This window comes from Nuphar pumila, chromosome 4 (assembly GCF_984573655.1).
Source record: "Nuphar pumila chromosome 4, dmNupPumi1.hap1.1, whole genome shotgun sequence".
Taxonomy (NCBI): Eukaryota; Viridiplantae; Streptophyta; class Magnoliopsida; order Nymphaeales; family Nymphaeaceae; genus Nuphar; species Nuphar pumila.
Genome location: NC_143252.1, coordinates 15,933,371 through 15,960,339, shown reverse-complemented (window position 1 = coordinate 15,960,339; position 26,969 = coordinate 15,933,371). Strand labels below are relative to the sequence as shown.

Below are 26,969 nucleotides of genomic sequence, written 5' to 3'. Positions count from 1 at the left end.
AAGTTGATTTGGGCAACACTCCCTGATAGAGAAGAGAGGTTTGGGAACCCAAGGGATTAGAAATTATCTCAAAACCTCAAAAAGACCACAAGGACCACTCTCTAAAGGAAAGAGAAGACAAAAAGGGAGGCATGGGAACCTAATGAATGAACACCCCCCCCCCCTCAAACCTCCAAAATTCACAAGAGGAAGCTTCTCAAGAAGGGAGTGAGAGGAGAGGAGCAAGTGATGGGAGAAATAGAGGGAGGGGGACCCCTATTTGTAGTTTTTTGCCCAGGGATTGGTGCCATTTAGTAAGACCGGTTTCAATCTAGGATTGACGCCAATTAGTAATGCTGACTCCAATTGAGGCTCATGGATCTGGTTCAAATTGGGTTGGATTCAGAACTAATCTAAACCCAAAAGGAGTTGGTGCCAGTTAGTAACATTGACTCCAATCACCAATGTGGCTAACTAGCTCCAATCGAGCCAAGTGGGTTGAATATGGATCAGATTAGATCCAAGTCTGGCCCAGAGCCAAAGGGAATGACGTCAATTAGTAACACTGGCTCTAATCGATTGGCGCCAATTGGTAACACTAGCTTCAATCCAGGTCTTCTAGACACATCTCAGAAGAATGCTCATGTCTCAGGATTTATAAATATGTTGAGTGATTTGGTGCATTGGAAAAATAACATACTCTACAAAATCTCTTTTGGACCGAGAGCCAAATTCAACCATTTTAAATATAAAAAGTGCCCTCAAATTAGGCTCTACTTTCTAAACAAGTTATTTTAAAACCCAAAATCATGTTTTGATTGGAACTTTTTACTCTAACATTAGATAAAAGTGATTTTTGACTCGTTGAAAAGCTAGAAACCTCTACTTTTGGTTGAAATAGGTTTAAAATGTTATTTTATGGGTCAAAGATGTGGTATAACTGAATTTTCTTTGAAAAGGTCCAAAAATACTCTAAACCTTTAGAAATATGCTATAAAAACATTTTATCGAACACGGATTTTAGAAAACCCTTGAGAAATTACTTGGGGGTTTCTTTCTGTTTGTTAGAATATAAGAAGATTGAATTATGTTTGGATGGAGTAGTGCCCCGATAACTCATCAATCTTTGCCAAAAAAACTCCTTCATGAGGTATTTTCACTCCTTGCAACAAAAATACTCTAAGTTCACATCCAAGGTCTTTGGAGTGTGTATAAACCATCTCATTTCTGATGAGTCGTCGAGGTAACTCTATTATGTTAGAGCCAACATATGTGTTGTTTGGGAACTCAAAAAAAATTGGGTGTCAACCGATGCCCATCTTTGTTATCGAGTGTGCGAAGCTTAGATGATAACAAGGAAGTTGGCACATCCAAAATTTGGTTCAGTCGAAGTTGAAGATTATATTTGTGGGAGAAGGATACAAAGACAAATTTTGAAGTTGGTGATAGTTGATTTTTATTTGTTTTTGGCATACTTTCTTAAACAGGGGTCACAGGTGTTCATTTTGTGAACCAGAGGGTATCTTTTGTGCTCGCTTTTCCAAGATAGGGCAAGCATCTTGTTCCACATGAGGGTCCCTTAGAAATAGGGCCTCACTGGGTCAGAGGGCCAATAAGAAAGAAAAAGCAAGAGAAGAAATTTTGTTTTTTTATTAGTGGTCATTTTGTTGTTGGATTTTTGTCTTTTGCTGAGAATTTTGCAACTTTTATGGATTCTCTTTTAATCCCGAGGGGTTCTTGTCTCAAGGACAACCTAGACAATGAGCATACTTGTTCAAATGAGATGGCTTGCTCTAAAAGCAAGTTTGAAACACCTAGATGTCTTTCCCAAGCATGTTTGTGAAGGTACAAAAGTACCTTTTGGGAAAGGGGCCTTTTGAGGATTTTAAAGATGTTCTCTTGTTTTCTTCTTAGAAGCTCATGGATTTTCTAGAGATCTTAATCATGACTAAAGGATATTCAAAAGTTGTGATGATTTCTGATTGTTTTTCTTGAATTTTTTTGATATTTTTATGATGAATGGGGTTTTTAAATGATTTTTTGAATGATTTTTACCCCAAGTTATTGGTTGCTTACCCAGAAAGTGTCTATGATAAGGCAAAAACAAGGTCTTAAAATCTTACTTATTAGGAAAATTCATGATGGGATAAAAGCAAGGATTTTTAAGGACCTCAAAGAGTTTTTATTAGATTATAAAGATTTCTAATTTGAAGATTTTTATCCAATATGAAAGGATTTTAATGTTTTTTAATCAGTTTAGATTTTTTATAATGATATTTTCCTTGATTTTTCATGGTTTTCAAGGATTTTGGTGAGTTATGAACTTTGGATCTTTAACGATTTATTCTTAATTTTTTAGAATTTCTAGATATCTTTGTGATTTTCGTGATTTTCCTTTAGATTTTCTTGATTTTTTGTTTTTTTTTGGATTTTTGCATGCAAATTTTTTTATTGATGATTTTTCAAATGTTTTTCCTTCATATTTATGCTTTGGAACATTAAATAGAAGGATAAATTTGTTCAGACAGTTTTGGAGCTTTTGGCATTTTCGACAGCGCACCAAGTGTTTGATGCTTTGTTAGTTTAAACGAACTTTGTGGATATTGAAACCCCTCGGTGTTTGGGTTTCGATTCATTGTTTTTCACATTATTAAAATAAGTTACCTTAACTAAACTTGTAGAGAGCATGTGTTGGCATTAATAGTGTAAGCAAATTATGTGCACACACACACACACTTAGTTGTGGATATCTAAGACTGTTATATATATATATATAATGTCTATATTGTGTTGCAATACTTTATATGCATACACGTCACTTAGTTGTGGATATCTAGGACTATTGTGACTATAGTTTGGAGATCAAGTTTAGCATGATTTGAATGTATGAGAATAAAAGTGTTTTTCTTGTTGTGGTTCAGAAGATCATGCTTATCATAATTGTAGTTAGCAGAATATGAAGTATGTTTGTTGCAGGTACATGTTTGAGCATGCATTATTGAAATGAATGTTGCATGATTGATGTGATAACATAACTAACTTAAATTGCTTGTATGAAATGATATTTTTTTAAAACATGTCATGTATGTTATCAATGAATCATGCACGAAAGCATATGCGATAGAATCACGTTCATGATAAGATTATGCAAATAATGCTATACATGGATTGATGTGTCTCACACTTTCATGGATGAACCATGATTTGTGTGAATGCTATTAATATATATACTATGTGTGAGACATATTATGCATAAAATGCTTGCTTTTCATATTGATTCATGTGGTGAAACATGCATATATGACTTTTGTCTTGTGTGCAAATCTCAAAATACGTACGAGTTATGTATGTTGAAGTTTAGTTGCATCGTATTATAGAATATGCATGTTCACGTACGCATGCATAAATTTCATTTTTTGTTTACGCATGCTTCGAAGTTAAATCTATGAACACGTGTGATAAATTTTTAAGTTCAAAAGTGAACTATGGTTTTTGGAACCTGATTGGCAATATTATGCATGTGATGTGACATATGATATGATGCTTGTTAATTAAATGCATGAAAGAAAATATGTGATAGATCTTGTTGAGATCAATTGAATATTCAAGCCTGAATAGTGTCTTATGGCCTTGTGTTCGATTGATTAAATTGATATGTGTTGGTGCCTAAAGTGGTAATCTAAAATCTTGTGATTTGTCAATTGATCGTATACATGCTTATGCCCGTGTTGGTAGCTATCGATCTGAAAATAGTCAATTGTATTGATGCATGTATGACAATAGTTTTCACTGGATATGGTACCTATTGAGGAATTGTTTTCAAAAGATTCCCTGTGAGAGTGTGCATGACCAGATTAGGTGATCCGGGTAGAGCGGTAAGTCTTTGTAAGAAAGTGCATTGTCCAAGAGCAAGTAGCTCATGAAGATAGTATATTACTGTTAGGAAGTGCATTGTCCAAGACCAAGCAGGTCACCCGTCTAGGGCGATAATTCCTTGTGAGATTATATATTTCCCAGATAAGGTGATTCGACGTGGATCGTGTGAATATTTAGATGATTAAATAAAATGTTATGATGAATTATAATGATCTTCTGAATTGATTGAGATAATTAGCTATGAATCTATAGATTTGGTTTTTTTGTTGTAGCGTGATTATATGTTGAACTCATATATGAGAATCAAACTCTTAATGATTTCAGATCTTGATATGAGGTTATAATTGAGACAATTATGTTAGCGAATAGGTGAATGATACATCACACTTACAAATGATTATGTTGACTTATTAGGTGAATGACATATCACACCTATATAGTTTTATTGCAAATGATTGCATTGTGATTTTTGGATTTGAATATATCCCAACTATATATCATGATTGATGTGTATCATGAATATTTAACTCATTTACATAGGAAGTATGTGTGTGTGTTTTATGCTGGTATAGTCAAATATAATTTGACCTTTTGTTTATAAGAATTATGAATGCATATAAAAATGAAGCAGTGATATGAATGTCTTAGATATATATATATATATATATATATATATATATATATATATATATATATATATATATATATATATATATATATATATATATATATATATATATATATATGCATGATGATTTGTATGTCTTGAATGCATATGAATTATGCTTTATGATGTGAGTTAAGGTTGAACATAATATCAAGTGGTGAAATGCTTTATGTTCGAATACTTGAATTGAATGACTCATAGGACATTGTTTCCATTGTCTATTACTTGATGATTGATGAATAATATATCATGTCTTTACCTTTGAATGCTTGATATATTTTCTTTAAGTTTGGGTTGCTCTTCCAGACTTTAGCGAGTCTGACCCCATTTTATGGAAGGACAGGTAATTCAGGTAAAGTATAATGAGTAGTTGAAGTGAATGACTGATCGAGTTTCATTCTCGAGAGTCCACTCTTACCTTATGAGCTTGGTTGACATGATCTTTTTGTTTTAAGTACTTGACCATATAGAGACTGAATAATTATTTTTATACTCCGATTTGAAATGAAATTAAAACTCTTCATATTTCAGTATTATATCGTACGTGGTTTGAAATGTGTATATCTTATACATTTTAATTTGATTGTTATCTTTAGTTTAACCCTACCCAAAGTCTTAACCATTTTAAAAAATTATTTCCATATTATAAGATTTGATTTACTTATATAAAAAAAGCTGGTCTCAAAATTTCAATATTTGAATAGTAATTAATGTTAAAATTTTAGGGGCATTATAATATGTAAGTTTACAACCTTCAAATAAGACGATAAAAGTTTCTAACAACTTAAGTTTAGCAAAAACTTAAATCAAAACCAAGGTTTTTAATCATACCATTTTCATCAAACTGTCAAGTTAAAAACATAAGTTTTTTTATAGGCAAGTTGGGGTTAGACAGACCCCTTCTAGATATCTCTTAAGCCCCATGTGCCAGAGGAATTCGAACTTAGGCCTTCAGCTTGGCATAGGACCCCACTTACCACGTGGGTTTTTTAATCACAACATAAGTTTTTCATTCAAGAAAACTCAGCCAAAACATCAAACAAAGTCATACATTAGGTACCTATGAGTCCACCCTCATGGAAATAAGAGTTGACTTAAGGAAGCAAAAGTTGACTCTTGCTTAGCAAGGCTCGACACCAACTACCACGGGTTGACCCCGACTACCACGGGTCGACAAACACAACTTGAGAGTCGACCCCCATGAATATGGGTTGACCCTTAGGTCTTCCTTAAGCAAAACATAAAACAATAGGGGTCATCCCTCACACGAATAGGGTCTACCCAAGATCACTACAAGAGTCAACTCTTCGAGAAGCGGGGTCGACCCTCGAGCTTGCCCACCATCTACAAAATAGTAGGGGTTGACTCCTACCCTTTGGAGAATCAGGTATCTCTACAAAACTCCCAAATGAGTTGTGAAACTCCACCTAATAGTGGTTTTACTCCATCCAACTGCATTCCAATCATACTACAAACAATTTTATTTACGTTATCCATAACAATCACAAGTTTAACACAAATTTTAAGCAATGATAATATGGATATGAACTTGGGTTACTCAAGCTACCACATATGCATATCCAACCCAAGATTCATATGTAACAAACTTTTAAACACAAAATTCATTCTCAAACAAATACATATTATTTTCAGCATAACTTTTACCCAAAAGTCAAAACATCAACACAACTGGAAGCATGTAAAACCAAGAAACATGCTCAAACATCTATTCTCGTATGAAATATACTACACATTCAACTTCTAAAAAAAATATCTTTAAAACAAGATATTTCTTTAAAACTAATTGTCTATTATTCAAGGAAACACACTTTAAAACAACCAACAAGTTAAAAACAACAATTCAATTCATGTGCATGGTACAAAAATAAGAATTTTAAACACACTTTACAGTTTGAATGAGTTGTAAAAAATTCTAGTTCATCTAACATGTACACAGTCAAAATTTTAAACACTTTAAAACATGGAGCTACAAAATTTTCAGTTCATAGAACAATTACATAAAATCAGTTTGTGAACACCTTATCTAATAGCAAATGATAAAGATTTGCATATACAAAATTTTCAATAGCTACAAAAACATATTTTGTTGTTCTCAAAATGTAACTTGAGTAAAAACATGATAAAAATACACAGTTAAATTGAAAAATTCATGAAAATATGAGTGTAGATCAAAAGGTACAACACTGGTCTAACTAACAAATGCACAGTTGCCTCAGGCTGGTTCCACCAAAACCCAAGTCAAATCGTTCAAAAATTGCACATAATCCATCATACTCATCGCATAATCCACTTAGGAGTCAACTCTCCTAAGCATAGACGTTGACTCTAAGGTAAAGAAGCATAACAATGCCTAGGAGTCGACTCTTCTGGTTCATGAGTCAACCCTCGTACTAAACTGTGCTAAAAAAATATGTTTGAGCCAACTCACCTTGTTCCTGAGTCGACTTAAACATTGAGGAGTCATCTCACAACTAGGATGAGTCGACTCATCCAAAACAATGAGTTAACTTACACACAACTATAAGTAGACTCAACCAAACAAATGTGTTGACTCACATCCTCTCAATAACACTATATAAAGCATGAGCTCGATGAGTCAACTCCTAACCTGCAGAAGTCAACCCTCGGGTCAACAAAACATGCAGTCTTTACAAGAGTCGACCCTTGAACATCAAGAGTTCACCCTCCTAACCTGCAGAAGTCAACCCTCGGGTCAACAAAACATGCAGTCTTTACAAGAGTCGACCCTTGAACATCAAGAGTTCACCCCTAAGACCTTTAAGATCGGTTCTACCTTTTTTGAACTTCGAAAACTTGAGGTTTGAAACACCCAACTCGCTTGAAACTCAACCCCAATACATTTAAGGGAGTTTCAAAATAAGGAATAGTTTAATAAACACCATAACATCATTAATAATCAAATTTTCAACATATTTAAAGCATTCTAAACATGATACTTAGTGTGTTGTTTCCGCAAAATCACATCAAAATATTTAAAACATTATACACATGCTCACTACTTATGAAAAGAGAAGTCAACCACCTATATGACACAACGTCATACCTCTCAAAACATTATACACATAACAAAAAATATATTTCTAAACACACAATCATAACTATGCATGCCACTACTACAGGAGAAAGAACTACTTAGAAATGTGAATCCAACTGGTATATGTCCACAACACATTTACCTGACACAACATTTGTCCCCTTTCAGCAACCACAGTGCTGTGGCACATCCTACACCATGGGGATGACCAAAAACATGGAAGATGACAAAATGATAAGGAAAATGAAGAAGATTAAAAAATGAGAAAACCATAGTAAGGAAAAGGAGAAGGTCAACCTACTTTGGTTGGTCCTTCCTAGCTCATCCATACAACAACACACCACCAACAGCTGCCAAACGATGAAGGGTGGTGGTGCAACTTAACCAAGATGGTGGTGGAGCAGGTGAGCAGTGCACCAAGATGAGAAAGAAGGTGAGAGAGAGTGTGTATGTGTGGTAGAGGGAGAGAGAAAAAGAACAATACCTAACTTAGAGGATTTATTATAGGGTGCCACACATCATGGGCATGGATTTGGGTAAAAATGGATCCAAAAGATCTACCCAACAAGATAGAATAGTGAGCCTCTAGTTAGCCTACTAGCTGGGTTAATTAGGACCCAACCTAGTTGCTCTAACCACAAGGAAAGGACTCCAAAAAAAGGAGCCATGCTATATGGCAAGGTCCCTCTTAACCCTCACAATTTACCTAGGGTTGGCTGAGCGTGGTGGCAGTCGTTGCTGACACTACCCCAATGAAAATGATTAAAATGCCCTTGAAAAAGAAAAATGATCCAATCTATCCTTTTTTTAAAAACAAATCACACTAATGCCATCCAAACATTTTAAATAATATTGGATATGTTCCCCAATGCAGCCAACTAACTTGCTCATATTTGGGTTGGACAACTATGTCCTGTAAGACAAAAATACCCACAAAGCAATTTAAAATTGATCGAAATATCCTAAAACTTATGAGCATGGACATGGCCCATTTTAACTCCATTTTTTATGAAATAAAGACCGTTCTTCTCAAAAATTCAATAGCAACTACAAACTCAAAAATCATACAATATGCCTAAAAAAATCTTATTATCCAAATATTATATAAATAAAAAAAAACACTAAAAAATATTGGATATTAGATGACATGAGCTTTTCACCATCCAAATTCTAATCCGCTTAGCCAACATCCAATTAGTTGATTATGGTATTGGCCACGTTCGATCCGAATCCGAGCTGCTTACATCATTAACTGGCTCTAGGCCACGCGGAGGAATCAGATGAAATGGAGTCAGATGGGTCGGATATATTCCACCCAAATCAGTCCGTTGACACGGTGCTTGGGTCGCAGGAACTGGAAGACATGATGAAAATTGGTACACCTTCATCGGTGTCATTTGCTTTCCACTGGTACTGTTTTGGCAATTGTGACTTGTGAGAGGAAAGGTAAGGCAATTAATGCGATGCCCGGTATCCATTATGTACACATACGCAAGTGAAAGAAACCCAAGATTGCTCCTAATGCCCGCCATATTTGCAGATGCAGGGGAGGGCCGACAGATAGATGCCCGTGCAGAGAGAGAGTAGCGGACTTCAAATTTCTTCCTTTACCTCTTAAGGAAGTACCCTCAGGTGCTTTGGATTTTTGGTGTTTTTCCAGAAAGCGTAGGTTGTAATTGTTGACAGTGGTACCTAGAATTCGTACAAGATCCATCGGATCTGTGCCTGTCGAGCTCGTAATCTTTTTTGTTGATCTTGATGATTCTGTGAAAAAACGAAGCGACCGATTGGATGAGGTGAATCCCCAATAACCAACACATAAAGGGAACCTTTTTTTATTGTCTTGAGTAATGGAAATGGCAGATCTGTGCGCTCATAATGCTTTTTATGGGGTTGGGATCATGCAGAGTAGCGTAGAAGATGGGTGAAAACGTGACGTTTCAGCTGAGCACGATTGGAGCACTGAGTCTTTCGGTGGTTTCGTCCGTGTCGATCGTGATATGTAACAAGGCTTTGATCAGCTCGCTTGGATTCACCTTCGGTGAGTTTAAGAGATCTCTCGTTTCTCTTCAATCTTTTTAATTTTATGTGCCTGCATATTCAAGATCAATAAATTGTTAATCGTTTATGATCCACAGTATGTCCCTGTTAGTTGTTTGTCGGGTGTGTTTTCTTCTGTCGATTTGTGCTATGTGGTTGATCCGTTCCATCGCTCGAACCAAACGGCATTGCTTTATACAGTTTGAGTGCTGGGATTAATCTATCTAGGGAGAGTCTTCTTGTTTCATTTCGTCCAAGTTTAATTTCTCTTTTCTGTTCTTTTGAGTCTTTGAATGTCTTTCTGGTATCTATGTCCAGTATTCCAGTGTGACTTGCTTCCAGTGTCCACGATGCACATGTAAAGCTCGTTTGTGGAATTCAATGCAATTGTTCCTGGCAATTCTTAGATTTCCTTGCTATATCTTAACCTTTTTTTTTCATAAATTTCATGATACACTGAGATTGGTGGTTAACTAGTCAATGGAAGTATTCAAGTTGACAAAGTGCACAAGTGGTAGAAGATACCATTTGTGGTAAGAAAATTAGAAGTACATCATCCATCACCGGAGAAAAGCATCCAAGGCAATGCAGACATGCATTGTTTGATTGTATGGACATTAATTGTGTCAAGAGGTTTCTCAATGACTTAGAAAAGTAGTTGGGATTTGCTTAACAATTACAGCCTTTTGCTTGCTGGACAGGCATCAATTTCATTCATACTTGTGAAGAAACAATTGAATAAACAAACCATGCAACTGACAATGTAAATAAAAGGTAACTAAATAATTTAAACACAATTAAATCCTTCAAAATATTAAATTCACATCCAAGTCATACTAAAATGTCATAAGTCATAATTGAACTATTGATAGTTCATGATAACTAAAAATGTCACATTTAACTACCATCTCATATGCTAATCTTCATCAACTATTGATAGTTCATGATAACTAAAAACATCACATTTAACTACCATCTCATATGCTAATCTTCATCTCTAAACTATAACAATCTTAAAACAAAACTATATAGGCTAAGAATTAGGACAAAAAATCTCCATTGTTGCAATATGTTAATATATATATATATATATATATATATATATATATATGCATCAACATCTGTGTATGTTTGAAAAGATATAGACAACAAATATACATACCTTGGTGACAACTAACTTAGGTTCTGGATCAGATTCATTTACTAGTCCCCACAACCCTTTTTTCCAAATAAGGTGCTTCATAATAGATGCCCATGTTACATAGTTGGAATATTTAAGTTTCACAGGCTTAATAGTGACATTTTCATTTTCATTCATTTTACGAAAATTAGAGAGTTTGAGAGAAAAATAGAGAGAAGAAGAGAGAAGATGAACCAAAAAGGAGACTATGAGCACTCCACCAATGTGTCACGCAAGCACTTGAAAACTTTAAAGATACACGATCACAATCCATAAGCACTTGCACAATCATGATCTCACAAACATTCCACCAATGACTCACACAAGAGCACTTTAATGAGAATCACAAAAAGAGCCAAGCTCTGATACCATGTAAAGAATCAAAGCACCTTCAATCACAAACACCAAGTCCACCAAAAAGTGGACAAGTACATGTGTTCTCTAAGGAACACACTCACAGATCTTACAAAGGAAATACACACAAGAAGGCACAATATAAAAAATAATATTTCATTCAATATCACAAGTGTGCAAGAAGCATACTTTTACAAAAGAGATAACCCTTATTTATATACACAAGAGGGAGAGAAAAAAGATAAAGAAAGCGCGCGCGCGCGAGAGAGAGAGAGAGAGAGAGAGAGAGAGAGAGAGAGAGAGAGAGAGAGAGAGGACCCTCCCCAACGGCTAGAATTCTAGCCGTTGGGTCAAGTCAACAAGGGTTGACTTGGTTTAAAAATTTAAATATATTATTTATATATATACAATATATAATATGTATATATAAATACATATATACATATACACTATATTATATACATAATATATAATGTACAATTTCACAATAAGAGCATACAATTTTTTAAAGCATTGGATTATTTGAAAATAAAGTCTAAATAAGTATTAAGCATTAAAAAAAAGGTTTTGTAATGTCTTATATTTATCACTTTCACTAATCACAATAAACACAAGTAATAATGGTTGTTTTTCCCATAATAATAAGTTGTTGCTTTCTTATCTTTATTAATCACAATAAACTAAGAAGTTAATTCCTTTCTTTGGTTTCCTTAACTTATAAAATAGGTGGATAGGACTTCAAGAAAGCTTTATGTATTTAAAATAAGTGCCATTAAAAGCGAAAAGCTATCCAAAAGAAGATTGCCTGAAAAGTTTCAACAAAAAATGTGAAAAAAAACAGTTGTATCTTATGATATATGTATCATATGATATGGTACACCACGGTGTGATATGCCTTACTGAATGATTTAGAGGGGTATATTGTATTGCATGGACTAGTGATACTGACCATATTATATGATATGATACAATATTTACGACATTGGTTCTTTTTTGTTTAACCAACAGTTCTTTTTCTTTAATTGGTACTATTTTCATGTTGTGATTTATTTATTTTGTTATAGGTCTTTTCGTACAATATTTATGCTTAGTCATCCTGTATCTCTGTAACAACATTAAAAAAAGTGCAAAGTAGGATGAAACTAAGGGTTTGTTTTGATGCTACTGATGAGAAATCTCACTAGGCCCATGTTTCCCTTGTTTAGGTGAAACTTGGAAGGAAGATGCCAACAAGTTTAGTTCTTCTTCCTACAATGAGGGCAATTGTAGAATTTTTTAAAGGAATAAACATGTAGGTGGTATTGACAATTCTCATAATTTATAGAATGGGCCCACTACTCGTGTGCTGATTCTTTTTGTATTGTAGAAATCCATTAATGAGGATTCCTATTTATCCCTTCCTAGTCCACTCTTTATGAAACTGCACCTTAAATGTTGTATGATTCATCATGAACATTGTCTTTCAATGTAGATAGAAAAAAAGAAGGAAAGAAGCATATATTTGTCGACAGCAAGCATGCTAGGATCATAAGAGAAGCTGGTTTGTTTGGAATCTGTTCATGGTTCTGTTGTACCTAGTAGTGTAGATGGCCCTGGAACTACCAACTTGAGTCATTTGTCACTCAAAATAAGAATGTTAGAACTAAATGGTCTAAATATTTAGGTATATATGGTTTCCTGGAGCTTCATGTGTGTGAAGCAAGATTGTATTTGAGTCATTTGTTGTAACATTTGATTGCTGGCACATATAGTGCTGCCAAGTCACATGCCAAGGTTTTTTTCTTCTCCCTCCTTCCCTCTATATGTGTGTGTGTGTGTGTGTTCTCGAGGCTTCTGATTTTAGCCTTTAGATGCTATGTATGTTATGCTGCTCTATTTCATGATGAGGTAATATTGCATCCTTCTCATTTCCAGCCACAACCTTGACAAGTTGGCATCTGCTGGTTACGTTCTGCTCCCTTCATGTGGCATTATGGATGAAACTGTTCGAGCATAAACCTTTTGATGCACGAGCAGTTATGGGATTTGGCATACTCAATGGAATTTCCATTGGACTTCTAAATCTTAGTTTGGGATTCAATTCTGTAGGTTTCTACCAGGTAAGCCAACAATCATGCTTCTTACTTTCTATTGCAAACTCAAAGACACGGGGTTTCCAAAAAAAAAAATTTGTTCTGTCTATAATAATATCTAAATTTTTGAATCGTAGTGACAATATTCAGTGTGTGTTTTTGTGTTTTTTTATGCCATAATGTGTAGGTTAACGTGCACTTTGTCCTGTCATGAAATCTGTATCATCACTGTCTATAGTAAAATAATTGAAGATATTATGATTGGGATGATATTTGCTACCATTGACTATACTGTACTCTCTAGTAGAAACAACCAGTTTCTTTACGTGTTGATTTATTTGTGGATCAAGCCCTATGGATATGGTCTATATGGTTTATTTAGTCAAAACAAGGTTTACACTACCATTTTTGGAAGGGGGCCATTGTCACTGGAGTGTCTCAGCGAAAACATCATTTAGCAGACACACCAAAGTGTTGCCCCTTGCCTGAATGAGGGGATCTTGCATCCAAGATCCACAACATCTCCAACAGCTCTTGCACCCATTCGGTGTTTCTCATCTCTATACTGTTTCTATAGCTTTCTCTTTGTCAATATGGAACAGCCAGATGAAAACAGTATGATCTAATCTTTTATCATGTTTTACCTTGATTCTGCTTGTAGGCCTTTTTCTGATATTGTCCTTTTGCAGATCCAACCCTCATTTATCCAATTCAATCTTCCTAACTTTAGGACATCAGCTTTGTCACCTATGTCACCTATATCACATAGGTGCGGGTGCGGCAATTTAGAAAAACTTGGGTGCGGGGGTGCGGGGAGTATATATATAATTTTTAACAGTTTTAAGTTAACACTATGTGTATTTGTGTGCATTTATGTGTGTGTATATATATATATATATATATATATATATATATATATATATATATATAAATAGACTTGATTAGGGTTAACTGAATCTACTTTTGGATAGAAATGCACCTCAGTGTGGTTGACTTCACCTAACACAAAGGAAGCTGTGTCCAAGTGTCGCACCCGCCTGGGTGCGGTGCCCTGTTAGAAGAGTCCGTGTGACATAGTTTGTCACACATATTTTGACTTGAACCCATGTAGATGACTTTCAGGTTTGAAGCAAAAGCAGTCCTTAACACCTCCCTCCCAAGATGAGACAACTGAGATGTTCCATCATGCACATTTCTTATTCTGCAACCTCTTAGATCGAACACCACAAACGCCGTATCTTGGTTGATAATGTGATTAAGATGAAAAGCCATATTCCATGACATAAAGTTATTGCTGTAAGGAACAGTTTCAGTTAGAGGGATTTCACACAGGTTACTGAAGCGTGTGGGGTTGGCCTAAGATGTTGACCTCTGCAGTCACAACCACCTTAAGCCGGTAAAATTTTTTGTAGGTTAGTTTAATGGAGAGAGAATTTTTAAACCTTGATTGTTGATGAAGGAGAGAAAAGAGAGAAGAAATGAGTGTAGTTACAAGGAGGACGCCCAAAGAGGGAATGCCAAATAGGGTGCCTCATAGTCTTAATAAATGAAGATTGCTTTGGGGGCAAAGTTACTTGGGATGGAAAGTTATGTATCAACCTTTTCCAATGCTACTTTTCCCTATACAACATTAAGTCTACTTTGACTTCCTAGAACTACCTTTCCCTATATAATATTGACTCTACCTCTACTCTCCTCAACATGGAAACACCCATTAAGTACATCATAATTTGTGCCTTTTACTACCTCAAAATCCTCTTAACTACCTCATGAGGATTGACCTCAAAAGGCCTTTATGTGCCTTTTTACAATCAGCCCTATGAAGGGGCAACACTATATAAATTGACCAAAAATTCCCCTGTATGTTAAATGAAATAATGTCATTGGTTCATCATCTCATCTGTAACAGCCCAGTCAAACTGAGCATGGTCTAGGGCTATTGAGAGATTATGCTTCAATGCTCAATGTCGGGCATAAGAAAGGGGCTTCATCATAAAATTGGTTACATGAAATAGCATGCTCACAAACATCAGCTCTAGCTCTTGACCCTCGATCTTTTTACGTACGAAGTGCTTATCTACTTCAATGTGCTTTGTTCTCTTATATTGCACTGAATTTAAGGATATGGATATCACAATACAATGCAATTTTTCAATACTTTAATGTAATGAACTGCATAGGCTTCTAATTCATGGTTGTAATCACTAAAGCAATAGCCCTGTATTTGGCTTCCATAATATATCTTGCAATAGTTCTTGGCTTCTTGCTATTCCAAGATACTAAATGTGGTCCCAAGAGAATGCAATAAGTAGACACTGAATGCCTTGTCTTGGTGATGTGGACCCAATTGGAAGAGACCTAGATCTAAACCCGACGCTCCAAATACTAGAACTTGTGGGGATCACCCATGGGGCGCCACCTCCTAATTGTAGCCTTGAAGACCAAGTGGGACCCATGCAAGTGAGCCCCCCTCATATTTATGGGGTGGTTGACTCAGTGGGACCCACCTCATTGGCGCCCAAACTTGTGTAAAGGGGTTTAAGGGCCTCCCTGAAGAAGGTGAAGGGAAGTCCAAGGACTAGACTCAATTTGGATAAGACCCTATTTTTTGTTTGGTCCAAGTAAGGCTTAACCAAGAATAGCCCAAGGTACTCCAAGGGTTTAACTAGATATAGGGTTTTATTTATTCTCATTTTGTAACTTGTGTAGGTTTTTTTGAGCCCTCCTTTGGCCTATATATAGGCCCATGTTTGAGCTTGATGGGGAATGAATGAAATTTAGAACTTCTCTCTATCTCATGATTCTCTCTCACGTCCCTCTCTTTCTCTTCACGAGTCCCTCCCCTTTGACTCATCTCTCTCTCAAGGGTTAGTCCCTTCTCTCATTTGGGTGTATTGGTCACTTGGTGATCCATCTCACCAAGTGAACCAAGGTTGCAACCAAGGTCCACCTCAATTCGGCGTGGTCAATCCAGAGTCACCAGTGGTTTCAACCTTCCAAAGCTAAGCTGTGAAGCCCCTGACCTTCCCCATCTGAACCAACCTTTGTAGCAGACACTAACCAAATCAGCCAAGACTCAGTAAGCCGTCCAACCCCTTTCCATTGACTGAAGCCTAGCTTAGAACTCACCGAACCTTAATCAATCCAAACTTGAATTCTGACGAACCTTGAATTTCGTTAGACTTTGTGATCTTGCCCAACCCAAACTGTAAGGTGTTTGAGTCTGAAATTTGGACCCAATACACTTTAGGGTGTCTAGTTTTAGCCCTCAGAATTTTAGGATTTATAAAGTTACCTATCCTTATAACTCTATTTTTAATTTGGGTCTACCGGATCTAAAACCTAGTCCGCCCTCCTAAAACCCTAAAAAATTCGCCATTTTCCTAAATCATATCTCCCTGAATATTAGTCTTCTGACCCTCAAATTTGGTTAGAAGCTAGTGTAATGAAGTATGCGGAAGAATTCAAGAATGCAAATGCATTCACTATGTCCAACACCGGACAAAAGAAACAAGCATAAGAGAGGAAATCCACTAAGGGATATATATAAAAGGCCTTACAACAAGGCTACACACATAAAATAAATACTCCTTTTATTTGGAGAGGAGCTCTCTAAAAGCAATACTAAGATAAAGGGGGTTCCACCTATTTATAAGCAAAGGGACACTAAAGGGGGCTCCCAATAGAGTCATTGGGAGCCCCCAACGGTCACAATTGTGATCGTTGGGGGGCCCAACGACTCCATTGTGGGGCCCCTTTAGTATCTCAAACAAAGATTAAAAAAAATAAAAATAAAAATAAAAAATAGGAAAATAAAAAGAAATAAAACAAGTACCCCTATCAGGTACTTGTGAAAAGACCATAATACCCCTATCAGGTATTATGGTGAATACATCTATATATATGTATATATATAGATGTATTATTACATATGTTTTAACACCCTCCCTCAAACTTTACGGGGAGATGACCAAAAGTTTGCCAAAGAAAAACAAGAAACGAGGAGCAGGAAGTGCTTTGGTAAAAAAATCTTCAAGCTGATATTCTGAAGTGACGTATGAGAGTGTAATTGTCCCACGAAGATATTCATCACGAACATAGTGACAGTCCATTTCAATATGTTTAGTCCTCTCATGAAAGGTGTGGTTGCTAGCAATATAGATCACACTTTTGTTGTTGCAATAAAGCTTCGAAGCACCGGTAATTTCGACTCTCATATCTTAAAGAAGACTTCGAAGCCACACAAGTTCCATTGTAGTAGTTGCCATGGCCCTGTACTTAGCTTCAGTGGAAGACAACGAAACTTTCTGCTGTTTCTTGCATCTCCAAGCAATTAACGAATCTCCTAAAAAAACACAAAAGCCAGTAGTTGAGACTCGATCATTTGGGTTTTCTCCCCAGTCAACATCAATATAAGCAAGTAAATTTAAGGAAGAGAGTGATGATAGAAATAGCCCTTTAGTTAAAGTATTTTTTATGTAGCGAATGATCCGAAGCACAACACTCATATACACAATTTTAGGGGCATGCTGAAATTGGCTTGTAGAGTGCACAGCATGAGCGATATCAGGCCTGGTGATAGTTAGATAGGTGAGAGAGCCAATGAGTTGCCTGTAGGGCGTAGGATCATCCAACAAAACTCCATCCTCCAATTGTAGTTTAGCATTGATAACCTTGGGAGTCTCCACCTTTTTGTCATCTGAAATCCCAGATTTGGAACATATGTTTGCAACAAGCTTCATCTGTGACAAAATATACCCTCGAGGAGAGTACGTTACTTCTATACCAAAAAAATACCTGAGAAAACCCAAATCAGATATATCAAAATTATGTTTTAACATATTTTTAACATTAAGAATACCACTTTCATCATTGCCAGTGATGATCATATCATCAACATAAAACAAAAGGATGATAATACTACTACCTGCACGTTTAACAAAAAGTGCACTGTCAGTATAACATGAACGAAATCCCAATTGTAACATGATAGCACTGAATTTATCATACCAAGCCTTAGGGGCTTGTTTAAGGCCATATAAAACTTTTAATAATCGAAGAGTTTGACCTTGGTTAACATTAATTCCTGGCGGAGGGTCCATATATACTTCTTCATTCAATTGACCATTAAGAAAGACATTTTTAACATCTAATTGAAATATAGGCCATTTCTTAGATGATGCTACAACAATTAGAGTTCTATCACTTGTCATGCGAGCCACGGGGGCAAAAGTCTCCTCATAATCAATGCCATATTCTTGTGAGTATCCCTTAGCAACTAATCTAGCTTTATATCGTTCTAAGGAACCATCACTTTTTGTTTTGACTTTGTAAACCCACCGACATCCTATAGCTTTTTTATTTGGAGGAAGTTGAACTATTTCCCAAGTTTTAGCCTTATTTAAAACATCTAGTTCAACTTTCATTGCTTCAACCCAATGAAGAATATTTTTTGCTTGATTATAATGGGAAGGTTCATAGTGTTGAGAAATTCGGTTTTGATGTCACATAATATGATACACTGTCTTATTTGATTTTATATGATATGATAATATGACCTCTTGAAAAATGTTATATTATGACTGAATATGTTTTGCCATAAATCTAACGAGTATTTGATGCAAGGATATCTCACCCAATAAGGATGGAGACTTCCTGATTCAAGTACAACTATGGTGCAATCATACTACAAACAACAACAACAACAACTACGCCTTCATCCCAAAACAATTGGGGTCAGCGATATGAACCAAAAAAGAAATTCATTTTGGGTCTTCCACATGAATCCTTTTCCTCCAATCATTTCTATCCAATGCCATGTCCTCGGTGAGGTTCAAAGCATTCATATCCTTTCCTATCATCTCCATCCAAGTCTTCCTAGGCCTACCCCGACCTCTTTTAACTAATATATTTTCCCATTTCTCCAACCTTCTAACTGGAGCGTCATTAGGCCTTCGCCGAATATGTCCAAACCACCGTAAACGATTCTCTCGTATCTTATTTTCAATGGGTGCAACACCTACCTTCTTACGTATCTCCTCGTTCCGAATCTTATCTTTTATTGTATTTCCGCACATCCATCTAAGCATCCGCATCTCAGCTACACTCATTTTTTGAATATGATGTCTCTTGGCAGCCCAACATTCCGTACCATATAGTAAAGCGGGTCTAATAGTCGTCCTATAAAACTTTCCCTTCAACCGCAATGGCATTCTACGATCGCACAGCACTCCAGTTGCACTTTTCCATTTCATCCACCCAACCTTTATCCTATGATTTACATCTCCATCAATTTCTCCATACTTTTGAATGATGGATCCCAAATATTTGAAATAATCATTCACCGGTATTTCTTGCTCACCAAGCTTCACTACACTCCCATCACTACTTCGTTGCTTACTAAACCGACATTCCATATATTCAGTCTTACTCTTACTCAACTTAAAACCTCTAGCTTCCAATGTCTGTCTCCATAATTCTAACTTAGCATTAACCCCAGCTCTAGACTCATCAATCAAAACAATATCATCAGCAAACAACATACACCACGGTACATTTTCTTGAATTGATCTCGTAAGCTCATCCATCACTATCGCAAATAGGAAAGGGCTTAAAGCAGATCCTTGATGTAACCCAACCGTTATCGGAAAATTGGTTGTCACCCCTCCACAAGTGCGGACATTGGTTACTACTCCTTCATACATATCTTTAATTATACTAATGTACTTGAGAGAAACACCTTTCTTCATCATTGTCCACCAGAGAACGTCCCTAGGTACTCTATCGTAAGCCTTCTCTAAATCAATAAAAACCATATGCAAATCTTTGTTCCTCTCTCTATATCTTTCAATAAGTTGTCTAAGAAGATGTATAGCTTCCATAGTTGATCTTCCAGGCATAAAACCAAACTGATTCTCCGATATCATGACAACCTTCCTCAACCTAGACTCAATCACCGTCTCCCAAAGTTTCATAGTATGACTCATGAGTTTTATACCACGATAGTTTGTGCAATCTTGTATATCACCCTTATTCTTATATAAAGGCACCAAAGTACTCTTCCTCCACTCATTAGGCATCTTATTTGTTCGCCAAATCAAGTTAAAAAGATTTGTCAACCATTCTAAACCTTTCTCTCCCAAGCATTTCCAAGCCTCGATAGGTATACCATCTGGGTCGACTGCCCTTCTTGATTTCATTTTCTTCAAAGCCTCTGCAATTTCTTTCTTTTGAATCTTGCGCATGAAGTCACGATTTATCTCATGAAAAGGAATGGAGAAGTCTCCAAGATCTTGAGCATGACTATCATTAAAAAGCTTATCAAAATAATCTTTCCATCTCTCCTTAATCTCCTCATCTTTGACTAAAACCCTTTGCGTTTCATCTTTGATACATCTAACCATACCCAAATCCTTCGATTTCCTATCTCTCATCTTTGCAAGCCTATAAATATCCTTCTCGCCTTCTTTGGTATCCAACTTGTCATAAACCTCCTTATATACCTTAGCCCTCGCGTTTCGAACAACTTTTTTAGCTTCCTTCTTTGCTATCATATACTTCTCCAAATTCTCATTATCACGACTCTTACTTAGATTTCTATAACACTCTCTTTTAACCTTAATAGCTAATTTGACATCCTCGTTCCACCATGATGTATCCTTACCTAGTGGTGCACCGCCTTTAGACTCACCCAATACCTCCTTAGCCACTTTTCTCATGCCACCCGCTATCTTATTCCACATTGATTCTGAATCCTCCTCGAGACACCAATAAACTTCTTTAACTACCTGCTCTACAAACATTCCTTGTTTAGCTCCTTTCAGTGCCCACCACTTAATTCTAGGATCTATCCTATGTCTATCTCTTTTGCGGCATTGTCTAATTCTAAGATCTAAAATTAACTCTATGTTGTGTAGCTACACTTTCTCCCGGTATAACCTTACAATCGATGCAACAACCCCTATCTCTCTTTCTAAGTAGGAAAAAATCTATCTGACTCGTATTAACCCCACTTTTAAATGTTACTAAGTGAGACTCCCTCTTCCTAAACCAAGTGTTTGCTAAGATCATATCATAGGACAAACAAAAATCTAAAATCCTTTCTCCACTTTCATTTCTTTCTCCTATACCATAGCCTCCATGGATACTCTCAAATCCATCCCTACTAATGCCTACATGTCCATTAAGGTCACCGCCGATGAAAAGCTTTTCTCCATAAGATATCCCTTGTACTACTCCATCTAAATCTTCCCAAAATTGATGCTTAATGGAATCATCTAAACCTACTTGAGGTGCATAAACACAAATAATATCCGTACCTAATACTAATTTAATAAGTAAAATTCTATCACCCTTCCTACGGACCTCAACTACGTTATCTATAAACTGACGACTCATAACAATCCCTACTCCATTCATTTTTCTATTTATTCCTGTATACCAAATCTTATATCCCCAAGGTTCTATCACTTTAGCTTTCTCACCTACCCATTTGGTCTCTTGAAGACATAAAATATCAATCTTTCTCCTACACATAACATCTACTAACTCTACCAACTTACCAGTTAAAGACCCTATGTTCCAAGTAGCTAACCTAATTTTATGGTCTTGGACTAACTTCTTTACCCCCACCCGTCCAACAAAGTGAGGGAACCCTTGCCTATTTGACACCACACCCGGGCGCCGGTGTGACGCGTCGCTTCTGGGCGACGACCTAGCAACCCTTGCCCATTTATCACTGCCTCCGGGCCTAGAGAGTACAGCTCGTCGCTCAGTAGGGAACGCCCCAACGAAATTCTCATATTGGTTCATTTTCATAAGATATGACAAAGTTTTTATGCTGGCTGTCACAGGCCTACCGCAACCCTCCTCCTTTATCCGGGCTTGGGACCGGCAGTGTATAACTAAACAATTATACACAGGCGGAGTTTATGGTGCAATCATACTCCTTGAAGAAAACGCTTGATGAGCCATGCATTCCTAAAGTTCAAATGAAGAGATCGGCTGCCTCAAAATGAAGACTTTTTTCTTCTTTAGAGTCATATGTAACAGAACCTTCAGGAACATGATATTGCATATTACATATACGATAGTTTCAAAAAGCTCTTTTTTGAAAACCAATAATTGTATCTTCTTACAACTCTTTATGAAAAAGATATTTTGTCATGTAATAATTGTACCTTACACTATATACAAGACAACATAAAAAAAAATGTAGGAAAAAGACAAAAACATAAAATCGGCTACATAGGGAAAAACAAATATAATATGTTTTTGAAAAGACTCTAGTTACCTTCTTTAAAGAAATGTTTTTAATATAAGAAAAAGACAAAAACATAAAATCGACTACATAGAAAAACAAATATAATATACTTCTGAAAAGACTCTAGTTACCTTCTTTAAAGAAATGTTTTTAATATAAGAAGAATACAAAAACATAAAATCGACTACACAAATGTTTTCACTATTCACCCCCCCTCTAGTGGAATTTCACATAGTAAGAATGCAAGGCTATTAGACAAGCTCTATAGTTAGGTGAGAGAGTTTCATAAGAGACAAACCTATTAGGTGGAATTGATTTTCTAGAAGATCGCCTAAGGGAGGTTTCTTCTAGGGGTTCATTAAGCCGCAAGAATTTTTTAAAGCACTAATAGGTTGCGCTTTCTCACGCCGAGTGTATACTTGGGGATTGTTACCATTAGTTGGTGATACCTCAATATCATGAGAATCATTATTATGAGTATTTTCTAAAAATTCTGGATGACTTCAAGAGTCATCATTTGAATCTTTTAAAAGATCATTGATAAACATATAATCAATTTAGTTTGGTTTTTCCAATATTTCAAAACCATTTTCATCTTCTAAAAAAGTCACATCTTTGGAGACAAATAACTTATTGTTTTTATAGTCAAAGCATCTATAGCCCTTTTGATTTTCACCATATCCTAAAAACACGCATTCAATTGCTTTTGATGGCAATTTATCTCTTTTATGCAAAAGAACAAAGCATTTACACCCAAAAATACGAAGACGATTGTAATCAGGTGTTATATTAAAAAGCTTTTCATAAGTAGAGATATTGTTCAATTTTGAAGATGGCATTCTATTGATTTAATAGGTGAAGGTTAACACGACTTTGGTCTAAAAATTTTTAGGAATATTTTTAGAAATGAGTAATGATCTAGTGGTTTCTAAAATATGTCTATGTTTTCTTTCCGTTAGACCGTTTTGTTGAGGAGTTCTTGGGCATGATTTTTGATGACAAATGCCATGTTGTTTTAAATATGATTGAAACTCATTTGATAAGTATTCTTCACTCGAATCGGATCTAAGAATGGATATGCGACTTTGAAATTGATTTTGAACTTTTGCATAAAATTCTTTGAAAAAGTTAAAAACTTCCGATTTAAGGTTAAGAAAATAGATCCATACATATCTAGTATAATCATCAATAAAGGTAACATAATATGAATAACCACCTTTAGATAGAATCGGAGATGGTCCCCATACATCAGAATACACCAATTCAAAAGGTCTTGTTGACACAAAGGTTCTTATAGGAATATGAATAGACTTCATTTTTCCAAAAATGCAATCTTTGCAATTGATATATTTTTCTTTACAAAACTTGTTTCTAAAAGGAAAAAGATACATTTTAGAGTAACTTGGATGTTCAAGTCTTTTATGCCAAGTTTCAATATTTTTATCTTGGACATAAGTACAAAAAGAGGTATTAGGAAGCGTTAAGTAATCCATAAAATAAAGATCTCTCTTCCTATGGCCTTGCCCAATCTGCTTCTTGGACCGGAGATCCTGCACAAAGCACCCTTGAGATGAGAAAGATATTTCACATCCATGGTCGGCAATTTAGGAAACGAAAAAAAGGTTAAGATTTAGTTTATGAACTATTCTTACTTTTGGAACAAGAAATTTTTTAATATTTTTAGAATCAAGAGTTCCAATACCATTTATTTTGAGAAAAGTTTCATCAGCCGTAGAGACACGATATTTTTGAATTGGTGCTCACGTTGGTTAATGCATTTTCATGAGGAGTCATGTGAAAAGAGGCTCCAGAATCTAAGATCCAAGAGTACGTACCGGGAGGTGATGATGCGGCAATGGCGACATCGGAGGTGGAAGAAGTGGCCTTTAGAATTTGTTGGAGAGCCATGAAAATTTGACCAAGAGTATCCTTGAGATCTCTGTTTTTGCCTTCATCTTCTTTTGGTGGAGGATTCCTCAACGGAAGCCACCTTTGGCTTGGATGTCCCATTTAGCTTTGGGCAAACGGATTTAATATGTTCCGTCTCATAACAACGATGACATATAATCATTTTTCTTCCACCACTCCCTTGCTTACCAAAATGAGGTGGCTTGTATGTTTTAACATGATTGCCGAGTTTAGATACGGCAAGAACTTCATCTATGTTTTTACTCATGCTATGCCTAGTCTCTTCTTGAGTGATTTCGGCAATATCCTCCTCTAAAGGAGGAAACATAGATCTATGGAAGAGTGAGGATTTAACTTATTCAAATTCGGGACGAAGCCCAAATAAAAATTGAAACAATCTATCTTGTTCCATTTGCTTTTGTCTTAGTTCCACATCCTTCGTAGCCACCCATTTAGGCTCTAAAAGAGCCAATTCATCCCACAAAGGATTTAGAGCACTATAGTAGTCTTGTATGCTCATGTCACATTGTTTTGTGGTTCTCACTTTTTTTCTTGCAAAAAGTAAGCTCTTGCAAGATCCTTTTGGGTATACATACCCTTAATAAAAAACCAAACTTCATTTGCTCGACGGAATTTTGCAATATTTGCACATACCTTAAGTTCAACGTTATTCATAAACCATGCTAGGATTTTTGCATGGTTGCTCTCCCAATCTTCCATTTGGTGATGATAATCTTCAATGGCCTTGAAACGAGCATCACCTTCAAGCACTTTCTCTTGATCTTCTTCCATCTTTGTGAGCTTAAGTTGGGGTTTTGGAACGGTTCTCATTACATAACCCCAAAGCTTCTTGCCTTTGAGATTATTCTCCATTGCGGATGCCCACATCATGTAAAATTTCCCATTAAGCTTGAATGATAGGTCGATCTTGACTTCCATTGCTACAAAATGAAGATGTGAAATAAAAAGGAAGTAGAGAGAGACAAGATTTCACCTTAGAGAATCGTATGGCTCTGATACCATGTAATGACGTATGCGGAAGAATTCAAGAATGCAAATGCATTCACTATGTCCAACACCGGACAAAAGAAACAAGCATAAGAGAGAAAATCCACTAAGAGATATACGAAAGGCCTTACAACAAGGCTACACACATAAAATGAATACTTCTTTTATTGGAGATGAGCTCTCTAAAAGCAATACTAAGATACAAGGGGTTTCCTCCTATTTATAAGCAAAGGGAGACTAAAGGGGGCTCCCAATAGAGTCGTTGGGAGCCCCCAACGGTCACAACCCCAATGACTCCATTGTTGGGGCCCCTTTAGTATTTCAAACAAAGATTAAAAAAAAAAAGAAAAAAGAAAAATAAAAAACAGGAAAATAAAAAGAAATAAAACAAGTACCCCTATCGGGTACTTGTGAAAATACCATAATACCCCTACCGGGTATTATGGTGAATACATCTATATATGTATATATATATATATAGATGTATTATTACATATGTTTTAACTAGTCCAAGGTGTCTAGATTAATCCCTCCAAAATTTGGATTTTTCTGTGGCGCTGTTTGGGAGTTCTGATTTTTCTCCTAAAGTCTGTCAAAAAACCAAACCCTGTCTACCTGAGTTGATCTTTTGACCTAGACCTTGACCTAACCGACCCAAAAACTTGAACCCAAGCCCTGGCACACATCACTTGGAGTTACCTCAACTTTACTTGTGAAGGAATAGTACTAGATGAGATCATTCTTTTGTATACGAGTCATATAGATGTGCCTTTTATGTACCTCAAAATTCTCTTAACTACCTCAAAGTGATAGGTTTTAGGCACATGTATGAATTGATGACGAGGAGTCCACCAAGATTGAGCGCTTATTTTCCCCACCTATAGCAGTAAACCCTAGGATAGAGGACCGGCCCAATAATGCTACTGCATATCTATCACAGGTTTAATGTTAAATGTTCAGGCTCTCCAAACATCCCGATGCTTGCCTAACCAACTGGGCAATTGCATGGGGGCTGCTTGGTTGGATGGTTGGTGGTGGTGATTTTCAAACAAGTGACCATCAAAGACAACAGGAAGCAACTCTTCCTGTATATGTAAAAGTTGGCTGTATTTTTATTTACTTCTATTTATGCTTCCACATCAGATAAAGTGGACGTCCCCAAGGACATTTTTTTGTTTAAAATAAAATAGAGGAAAAAAGTAACTACTTTACGCTTGTTTAAGTAGCATTTGCTTTTTCTCTACTCTTGATTTTTTATAATTTAACTATTCTAATAGATTAAATGCATTTTAGTGCCTTTTTTGTTTTTTAATTCATGAGTCCGTTGACCATGATATGAACTAGTCGGATTGAGTGGGATCATTCAAGTCTGTTTTTATGTTACTGTGCTTTGTTAAGAGTAGTGATACACCATCTGCACTTCATGGTGATGCTGTTGTGGAATGTCAGGAGGCAGTAAGTCAATTAACAAGAATGGTTGAGGTGCCTTTTGGAAAAATACGATTCAAACTTACAGATGGCAACCTAAAATGGTGGCAACCTTATCA

At 36.1% G+C, this 26,969-nt stretch overlaps 1 protein-coding gene across 3 annotated transcripts in view; it reads left to right on the top strand.

Annotated features, from left to right (window-relative positions):
* The first annotated feature begins 8,972 nt into the window (after nucleotides 1-8,972).
* The window catches only part of LOC149839494 (UDP-xylose transporter 3-like), an 87,816-nt gene continuing 69,819 nt past the window's right edge, over nucleotides 8,973-26,969 (top strand). Inside the window, exons 1-4 of one of the 3 annotated variants that reach the window (XM_090002577.1) lie at nucleotides 8,973-9,044; nucleotides 9,139-9,230; nucleotides 9,506-9,639; nucleotides 13,087-13,271. In XM_090002577.1, coding sequence (XP_089858703.1) covers nucleotides 9,519-9,639; nucleotides 13,087-13,271 — 306 coding nt within the window. In that variant the 5' untranslated portion in view covers nucleotides 8,973-9,044; nucleotides 9,139-9,230; nucleotides 9,506-9,518. Of the gene's footprint in view, nucleotides 9,045-9,097; nucleotides 9,395-9,505; nucleotides 9,640-13,086; nucleotides 13,272-26,969 lie in introns of those variants that run through there. The other 2 variants (XM_090002576.1, XM_090002578.1) reach the window with 2 other exon arrangements.